The sequence below is a fragment of the Sabethes cyaneus genome, chromosome 3 (assembly GCF_943734655.1).
Source record: "Sabethes cyaneus chromosome 3, idSabCyanKW18_F2, whole genome shotgun sequence".
NCBI classification, from domain to species: domain Eukaryota; kingdom Metazoa; phylum Arthropoda; class Insecta; order Diptera; family Culicidae; genus Sabethes; species Sabethes cyaneus.
In genome coordinates, this window is record NC_071355.1 from 236,167,255 (window position 1) to 236,177,507 (window position 10,253).

General features: G+C 40.7%; 1 protein-coding gene across 1 annotated transcript in view; it reads right to left on the reverse strand.

Moving 5' to 3' along the window:
* LOC128742247 (trichohyalin) overlaps positions 1–4,700 on the reverse strand; it is a 65,790-nt gene extending 61,090 nt beyond the window's left edge. Inside the window, exon 1 of the mRNA XM_053838542.1 lies at positions 4,558–4,700. Within this exon, the coding sequence (XP_053694517.1) occupies positions 4,558–4,700 (143 nt within the window). The remainder of the gene's footprint in view (positions 1–4,557) is intronic.
* Positions 4,701–10,253: the final 5,553 nt, after the last annotated feature.

The following is a 10,253-nucleotide window of genomic DNA, read 5'->3' on the forward strand; positions in this document are numbered from 1 at the left end:
AACCTTCTATCGTATCATGGTTATGAGATATCATCATAAGATTATAGTTTGACCACGTGCGCCACCTAGTGAGATAGTTTCAAACGTTGTTATGCATTACCAAATGTGTCTTGTTCGAACAAATAACTTTGTAGAACACAATAACATTCTATCTCGTCACGACTCTGAGATATTCCAAAAAAAATCAATATGTTATAAGCACCATCTATCGTATCAGTTCCGAATTTTATTGTCCACAGTCAGATTGATCTCGTCCAGATAAACAACTTTGCCAAAGACAGCAACCTTCTATCTCTTCTCAGTCCTGAGATATTAGAGAATCTAGCATCGAGATTCTAGAATCATTTGTTTTGGTCGCCATTTGCGCCATCTAGCGGATCAGTTTTCAAACTTTATTGTTCGTTTCCAGATGCGTCTTGAATAGATAAACAACTTTGTCGAAAACCGCAACCTTCTATCTCATGTCAGTCCTGAGATATAGGCAGTATTATTCGCCGTGTACTCAGTACACGACGCGACCGCTTACGTAACTTTTTTTAACGCGACCGCTCTAGGGTTAAGAATAGGGAGGAAAGGCATGAATTGAGCTGTACGCGAAGTATTCAATCGTATAAGTAGGAACTGAATAGAGCCACTAGACGAAAAAGGCTAATTTTCTGTAAGCGTAAATGTTATATTAACCAAACAATTTTTGTAAATGCACTTTTTATAGAATCCTTGAAAAAGATTCAATACAAATCGAAACGTCGGAAGTAGAAGAAAAACGTTCGTATTTATCAGCAATTTGACTGCAAAGCCGAAAACCAACACTCTGCAAAGATACTCAGTCGAAAGCTACAATAAGGATGCGCAAGAAAGATGAGCACACCAGTTTAACATACGCTTTGGAAGTTCTTTGGATATCAATTGAATTCAGATGAGTTACTTCCAGAACCGGGTGTTTTTCTACAAGACGGGCATGGGGTGGATGACGAAGCTTGCCGTGCCGGGAGTTCCGCAAGGTTACATCGTCGGACCGCCACTTTTTAAACGGAATGTGCAACGGCGTGCTGGCACTGATGCTTCAGAAGAGCTCGCAAGCTCGTAAGTGAGAGGAGTAGTCGACTAAATGGTAACAAGACTACACCTGGACCGATAAAGATAAAAGATCTGTTGATCTGGCTGAACAAAAAGCACGAACGGAGGTCACCTGCTCCGGTTTGGGAACGTAAATACGTCTAAAACGTGCAAGCCGACGGAAGCAACCATGAGATTCGAAGGCGTATTATCTGCGAAATTCATGATTACCATAAAAAGTGTACCCTGCTACAAGATGCTCATTAGACCGGTTGTTTTCTACGGGCATGAAACGTGGACAATGCTCGAGGGGGGCTCGAAATTTTCAAAAGACGAGTACAGTATTCAAAAGGTGGCTAAAGCTAAACGGATACGGGCAGGGCATGCTGCAAGAATACCGAACAACTGCCCTCCAAAAATGGTGTTTGCTTCACATCCGGTAGGAGCCAGACGACCAGGAGCGCAGCAATCAAGATGGTCAGACCAGGTGGAGAAAGATCTAGCAGAAAGTACGCGTTGTCCAATCAATTGGAGAGCGGTATCCCACAACAGAGTGCATTGGAAATATTTTGTTCATGTTTTCTATGTCTTAGGACAGAAGGTCAATTAAGTGAATGAAACTGGACGTGAGTAGATATGTTGGCTGTCATGACTCTGGGATGGCTGGACCGTTCTCCACCAAACTTAGCATAAATGTTTCATGATGTAAGAGAATCAGTACTACTGAATTAAAGGGGGTGTTAAGAAGGTGGATGGCCAACTAAGTAAAAGGGGCAGTTTTTCTCTTATATTTTGACCGGTAGCAGTCTGGGAGACAAATGGAGGGGCTTTTGAAAAAGAGCGCAGTTATAGACCAAAATAAAAAGGCTTTGTTCCTCGTTCAATATACTAACTTTTACTTTACTTTTTCGGTGATAATCCGCTTATCGAATCCATGCCGAATTCAGGAGCCGTCTTCACATTACTCCGTCTTGGGCTGCCACTCTCCAGTCGCCCCTAACACCCGCTGTTCTAGCAACCTCGTCAACAGAGCAACCTCGTCTATAGTCTCTGTAATTTGTATGTTCCGCCATAACTCCAAAACGCCTTGATCGTTTTCCACCAAACTTAGCTCACATGTTCCTTGACATAAGGGAATCAGCACTGAGGGGTTGACAAAAAGCGGGGTAGTCCCTATCAAAGGAGGGAGCTCCAAGTGAAAGGGGTTAAGATTCTTCTGCATTTAGACCGATTGCAGTTATACAAGTGGCTGGGGTGGAAGCGAGGTGTTATGGGGAGAAAGAGAATTAGGGAGGGAGAGAGCCGAGAAAGGATATATGATAAAAGACTTTATTTCTCTTCCTTTATAGAGATTTTCAGAGAGCAAACAGATGCATAACTGGCTAGATGATTTCAGGGGGAGCTGATTGGGAGGGAGTCATCAGGGACGACGAGGAACGTGATTATGAATGTATGTTCTACCTTAATTCTGATGAATATTAATTCTGCATCAAGCCTGGCACACTTGTTCCATGCCATAAAATAATCAGCTTATTTATTTATTGTCGCCAATCAATATTGTAGGCCAGTGTAGGGGATTGACAAAATGTAGAGGTGGTCTCTAAAAAAGGGGGTCCAAATGAGTAAAACGGATTGCGTTTCTCTTCATTTGGAACGATAGCACCTGTACAATAAACAAATAAACAAGTGGTTGAACGACGAGAGGCAGTGTTGCCACATGTACAGATTTATCTGGAAAAGTACAGATTTTTTCAAATTTTTTGGCACAGATTCTGTACGGTACAGATTACAGATTTTTGCCAAAAAGTACAGATAGGTACAGATTTTTCTGAGTGTCAAAACTCATACTTTTTTCTCAGTGCTGTTTCTTGAAATCAATAGAGAAACAATTCTTAGTATGAATGAAATTAATACAAAACGTATTTATGATTAAGTTTAGCAGATATATGTGCAAACATCATCAAACAAATAAATGATTTGAGACTCGTTTTTTTAATGCTAACAAACCAAATTTTTCTATGCAATAATTATTTTTAATGGTACAGATTTTGGTACAGATTTTTGGAAGAAAAATACAGATGAAAAAGATTTTTGTCCCTTCCGGTACAGATGAATACGTGGCAACACTGGAGAGGCGATTTTTGAAAGGGGGAATAGGGTGGCCATTGCTAAGGTGGAGGTTCAAGAATGTAAAAAAGGGTTTATCAGACTTTATAGGGATTACCTAAAAGAAGATAAATTTACATGTGGCTGGGGGACATCATGAGGCGGGTGCTAACAAAGTGCAGCCACATTCACAAGAAGAAAAACGGTTTTGTCTCTAGCATTATGAGATCGGGCCCTTAGCTAGTAATAAATAAAACTAAAACTAAATTTTCAGCGAACAACACTTGCTGTACTTCTATTACTGAATTTGCTAACATGTTCTCTTTGTTATTATTATTTTTTCTTTTTCATTTTTTCCATGTTCTCCTAGCCTATCATGTTTGGGGCGGGACAGCCACGTCGTTGATTTATACGACTAGCGTGCGTTCAAGACGTCGCGAGTGACGAGACAAGATAGCAATCGGTTCACCTTTCCACCATTATCGGTACCGAGTTACAACAGTGCAACCACATATGACACCGTATTTTATAGCAGACAGGGCAGACGGCTTGCAACAGTTCCCAGGGATTACCCCAACGGCTACAATTTTTTTTTTGCTCACGCGTATCAGCTACGGTTCATTGGACTTCCTCACGAAGCATAAGCCGTGGAACAGCACACAAATAGAATTGTGATTGAAAACTCCTTAAACTGCTGCATTTTTTAATGATAATAATTTTAAAAAAGTAGGTTGATTCAGCAAACACTAGAAAAAGATTCGAATAAACTTTATCATACATAGTAGAAGAATTCGAGTGAACACGATAGTTCAGTTGAAAGTTATTTACCACCCACTACCGCCCGCAGGCGGGCGGCAAGCGATGGCACAGATGTGCCACTCAATTTAATAACCCTGCACGTAGTGCCAAGTGGAAGTGTACAATTTCAATGATTCTCATATCCAACACTTTACAACATGTGTACGATGTTCGAGACCTACCTTCGAATTCGTACACATAACCCCACGGAAGAGCATTGACAATCAAGGTTCGGTTCGGAAAAGCTTCGTGTAAGCAGAGAGCCAAAACCCAATGTTATGCGATGGAGGTGTAGGTTGCTTCCTAGTTCGTTGTTTAAAAAAAAATTGTTTTCGCTTAAAATTATACAAACAGTGGGAATTGATCAAAATGCAATTTTTTTCCTTTTTGTGGGAGTATTTTCGACAGACCAGCCATCTCATAGTTTGACCTGGAGTAACCTTAGCTGAAACTATGGCTGGTAAATTACGCATTAAACATTCATGAGTACAACTAAAATAGAAACCAAACATTCACAGTTCATTTCTACCGGTTGTTGCCGATACAGTTCGGTCCGCTATTAGACATTGGGCAAGTGTCAAAGCGCAATAAACTCACCCGCATCCTCCCGGTCCAAGCTTTCGCATTCCGGCGTACGCCGAAACCCAGTGGCCAACCTTGAGAGCATCCTGACCGCCATGTTTCCGCGCCTCCCGTCCCAGCAGCAAGTCGAACGTGCCCCAGAAGCTGCCGGCATTCATTATTACCCTGGTCAGTGCTCGGTCAAAGGTGACAAAGGATTATTGGTCCGAGAGAAATTTCGATCCTCCGCCCGTTAACGACGTGTCACGCGATGGCAGTATTATCGTTGATCAAGTTGATTGTTATGGTTGCTGCTGTTGGTGTCCAGACTTCATGGTCATACTTTTTGGAGCAATCGTCGCAACTAGTGTTATTTCGATAGTCGATTTAATTGCATTTCATTTTTCTTACAACTTACTTTTCTTCTGTTTCCGGAGGCATAAAAAGTCGAGGTGGAATTTGCCTATATTGCAAGCAACAAGTTATGATTGAAACCTTTAATCAACAAATCTTTCAGTTTTTCCTATTTGAAATGTTTCAATTAATTTTATGTACTTCATTGAAACTGAACAACGTTCAGAATAATTGCAGTTTAAGATCGTGATACTTGTGTTAATTGCTTGTTAAGTCTTCTCATTCAATGAAAGCACAAAGAAATATATGCCATTGCATCCTCATAAATCAACGATATTGCTAGTTCAATAAAAATTGTTTATCTCGTTCTACCAAGTGTAGATTGATGGTCAACATGCCACTAGACCGGTAGTATTATAGCATAACGTTTGAAACTATCGTCACATTGTACAACAATTTTCCCCTATTCGAATCGACTAATTAAAATCCTGCTGCCAAGCACAGGCCAAAGCTTACACGCCAAATGATTTATCCTTGCACAATAAAACGGGTCGTAAAGTGATCGGCTTTAACCACCGCCGGTGTTATATCTCTGCCAACACAATACCACAGTGAGCAAATCATAAATCTCAATCTACACCATCGTATCGACACGCCGATTCAACCGCGGCGCGCGGGAGTAGCAGCAGCGTCAGCCGTCACTTTTCACGCACCACAAAACACCCGGTGGCATTCCGAACCGAAGTGTAACTAAGCTACATCGCTTTCCCACAGTCGCACCTACCGGAGACGCTCGATCGACAGAAAAAAACAGAAACGGAGCCGTTTATCATTTCCTCCTCATCGCACCGAAAATGGACGAAGCGCGTCGCGGTGGCGGCCAACCAACCAGCTACAGCCGCAGAAGCTATCGCATCAACTTTTGGAACACGACTGCGACTGAACCGACCGGCAAATGCTAACCCACCTGGGCGGTGGGTGCTCTCTATACGATGGGCGCACCGGAAAAACTTCTCGGGGTCTTTTACATGCTTCTCGGGGACTTTTCGGGGTCTATTACATGCACCCTGCGGAAGGAAAACAATCCTATCCTGTACATGTTGTAATGTTGGCCTGTTGGAAAATGTAGAGTTTCTAGGTGGAAGTTTGACTGTAACAATTATAGTTTTGGCAATCAAAAAGTTAAATTTTGCGGGAGGGTTCCAAACGGCTTAGTTTCAATTTTGCAGGAACTAATCTGATGGACGGAATTGTTTTTCGCGCGAAGTTAGTTCCACTGGTTCAGTGTTATTTACTATCAAATTTTATTACTCCTTCGACAGGATAGCCAACTTTATTGAAAAACAGTTTATCGGATGGTGGAAGTAGGTTTGAAATGCAGTAATGCACGAACTTTTTGACATAATATAATCACTTCTCAACAGATTCACAAGATCATTCTTTCAGATTTTTTTACATCTTGCTTTTATAGACATTTTACTTAAAAATTTGTAATTGATTCGCTTAATCATGATTGCTGAGAAAACGCATTTTTATCGAGAAAAACATTTAAAACCATATAAGTTACATCAACTATGAAACCACAAGCAGAGTAGCTCAATTTTCTCAAAAATCTCGAATATTTAATTTTTTTATTTTATTTCGAACATCGAAAGCCAGATCGACGTAATTCTGAAATAACTTTTAATTGTTAGTCTGGCTTAGTGTTGCTAACGTTCCAAATTTGTCTGAATTTTCCAGACTTTTTTATTACTAGAGTATAGACAAAAAGACTAATTTGGAAGATTTTGAGTGAGGGTGCCAGCTTTCCATTCTTGCGCATGCAACAAGGTCACCAACTCTCATTTACCTACTATTTTATATGCATATGTAACTAAAAGATGCTTCAGTGTTGATTTGATATAATAATTATCGGTACAAACTACACGTGAAACAGGTTATATTTCTAACCTTTCATTTCCCAAATTTATCGCATTGTTTAAATATTTGCTTCAAATCAGATATAGAATAAAATTCAAACAGAGAATGTAAACTGTCAACAGCAAAATTACAATGTCCGGCATTTATTTCTAAATTCCTTTTTCCCAAGAATTCAAACAGCAAGAGTTTACGAAAGAAAATTTAAATCCAATACACATGATTCTTTACACTTGGCCGATGAGAACTCCTGAACGGAAAAATTTTCCAATTTTTTTTTTCATTTATTCGTGTATTCTACCAGGACGCACGAAAAAAATAAGGCCATTACAAATATATTATAAAGTTTTTGTCCTTCCGGTGTTCGGCCACTGAAGGAGGGGGGGGGGGGGCGAAAAAAAAAGTGAATTTTTTAATCGAGCAAAAAAAACATGGATTTTAAGAATTTTTATTTAAGGTTTAAACGTGAAAACCGAATCTATTCTTGCTTATAATATATACGTTATTATTTTCTATGCAAAAATATACGAAAAAAGACAAAAACGAGGAAAATTTTTTTTTGACAATTTTCGGAAATTCCATTGTTCGAATTTCCATTTCTGTTTCGTGCAGAAGCGTTAATTCAACTCGGAGACTCATTTTTCGAGTTTTTCAGACTGTAGAGCCCACAGACAATTGATTTTATAAAAAGAAATTTGACTCATATCCTACAAATTATTGTTTTGCCCCCCGATTTTTCAAGCCAATTTCCAGGGGGGGGGGGGGGTGACAAAAACTTTAAATATGATTTGCAATGGCCTAAATCTTTGGGCTGGACATGTGATATAGTAACTGAAACTGGAGTTGGGACACTGAAACCGGAGCTGGGACACTGGAACTGGGATTAGAATTGAGACACTAGAACTGGAATTGGAAAACTGGAACTGAAATTGATAAACTATTATTGTAATTATTGACTCTGAAACTAGATAGATTTAGAACACAGAAACTGTAATTGGGACATTAGGACCCGAGTTAGGACACAGAAATTGGGATGGAATTGTAATTTTGACACTAAGACTGGGACTGAAATTGGAATGACAGTACTCTAACTGGAAAACTGGTATTATAATTAGGGAATTGTAATTGGAACACTGGAACAGAAATTTGGAAACAGGAACTGAAATTAGGACAATAGAACTGAAACAAGAACACTGAAACTGGAATTGGGACACTGCAATTGTAATTCGAATACTGGGGGATGTTGAGACTTACTTCAAAAAGAACTTCCGGCAGCTTCCGGGGCTACTGTTCTTCACCGCCCAGCACAAGTTTGATGTTCCGGAGGAAGTAAGAACACAGAAACTTTCAAAGTTTGCCAAAAAATACATGATTTGGCAAGCAATCTACTCATGTGACAAACGGAGTGCACCGTTCGTGACCACCGGTACTGTAAACAGGCAGAGTCCCATCGAAAAATACTGGGCTATTATAAAGCAGGCACTACGGAAGCATGCCAAAAAGGTCAAATCTGAGGAAAACATGAAGAAAAAGTGGGTTTCCGTACAGAGGAAGCTGCAGTCAGATGTTGTACCAAACCCTAAAAGTGGAGTTATGTGTAAGGGGCGAGCATGCGGTTATTGTATTGAAGTTGAATGAAATAAATCTGCCAAAAGTTTGATAATGGGTTACATTTTATTGTCTGAAAGTTTGAAAACGATCGGTCAATTAGGTAATTTTCTACAGCGTTTCTTCCGTGGTGCAATTTGATGTGGGACACCCTTTAGCAGTAAACTGCCGCTACTCGCATAACAATCCTAATTATAAAACCTCCATAGAAAATGAGACTGTTTCGCGAGAAGCGGCAGTAAGATAGTTGGGTGTTTCGCCAAAATAGTTTTTAAGTAGAATTTAAGTTGACTTAAATGCTTATGGGCTTGCATTTAAATTGCATTGGTAATGCCTATTGGCTACCTGGGTGATTCATTGCGGTACTACAACATTGGGACACTGGCACTGGAGCATTAAAACATTGGAACACTGGGACTGGGGCACTGGGTTAGGGGCACTAGGACTGGGGCACTGGAAATTGAACACTGGGACTGGGACACTGGGTTTGGGCTACTGGAAGTGGGACACTCAGACTGGGACTGGGACTCATTGCGTCTGGGAACTGGGACTGGGACTGGGACTGGGAATTGCGACACTGGAATTGCGGCACTGGAATTGGTACACAGGAATTGGGACGAGGACACTAGAACGGGAATACGGAAATTGGGATTTGAGCAGGGATTAGGACACTGAGACACTCGGAAATTGGAATATTGAACTTGGAGCATTGGAAGTGCGATAATAGAACTTGGTTGTTCAAACAGGGAGATTGGAACTGGGCCATAGGATCTGGGACTTTGAAACTGAGACGTTGAAACTAGTTTATTGACACTGGGACCTTAGAACTGGAACATTTGAACTGGAACATTGGAATTGGGACATAGTTACTGGGATATTTGAACTAAGACATTGAAACTGGAACATTGGAAGTGAGATAAATGAGACGTAGGAACTTACTGGACCTGGGACTTTGGAGCTGGGAAATTAGAATTGGTACATTGGACCTGGGCGGCTCCGGGGTACTACGCTGGTCGAATAAGTCAGTCATCGTATGCTCGTATCTCAGCTGGAAGAGGCTGTTAGTCAATAAAATCGAAGCACTAACTCCGCAATTGCTGGCTGCAAAGTCTGACGAATAAAAACAGAAGGTTAAGTTTCGAAACCGGATGTAGCACCTAGGAAACTGGGCATTGGAACAGGAATCGGGATCAGGCTGGGATATTGGAACTGAGACGTTCACGTTGGAATTGGGACATTGGAGCTGAGACATTGTAACTAAAACATTGAAACTATATTATTTGAACTGGAACATTAGATTTCGGAACACTTGAAGTGGAATATTGAAACTAGGCTAGGACATCGGAAATAGGACATTGAAACTGAGACATTAAACTAGATCATAGGAACTGAGCCATTGGAGCTAGGAGATTTAAAGTGGGACATTGAAAATGGGACATTGAAAGTGGGACATTGCAACTGAGACATTGGACCTGGGACTTTAGAACTGGGAAATTGGAACTGGTGCATTGGTGCTGGGGTCACAGGTGATCTCGAGGTACGAAGCTGGTCTAACAAGTCAGTCGTCGTATGTTCGAATTTCAGTTGGGAGAAGCAGTTATTGTCAATAGAATTGTAGCACTAACCCCGCAATTGTCCTGTACGATGGCTGCTAGCTGCGAAGTAAAAACAAAAGAACAAGTTTTGAAAACAGAATGTAGCACCTAGTTTTTGCTATGCTTTGCATTGGAGCTGGGACATTGGGACTAAGATATGTGAACAGAGATATTAAAATAATGTCCCAATTAGAACTGGGATCGCAAAGAAAGACATTTAAACTGGACATTGAAGCAGGGATTGGGACCAGTACTGGG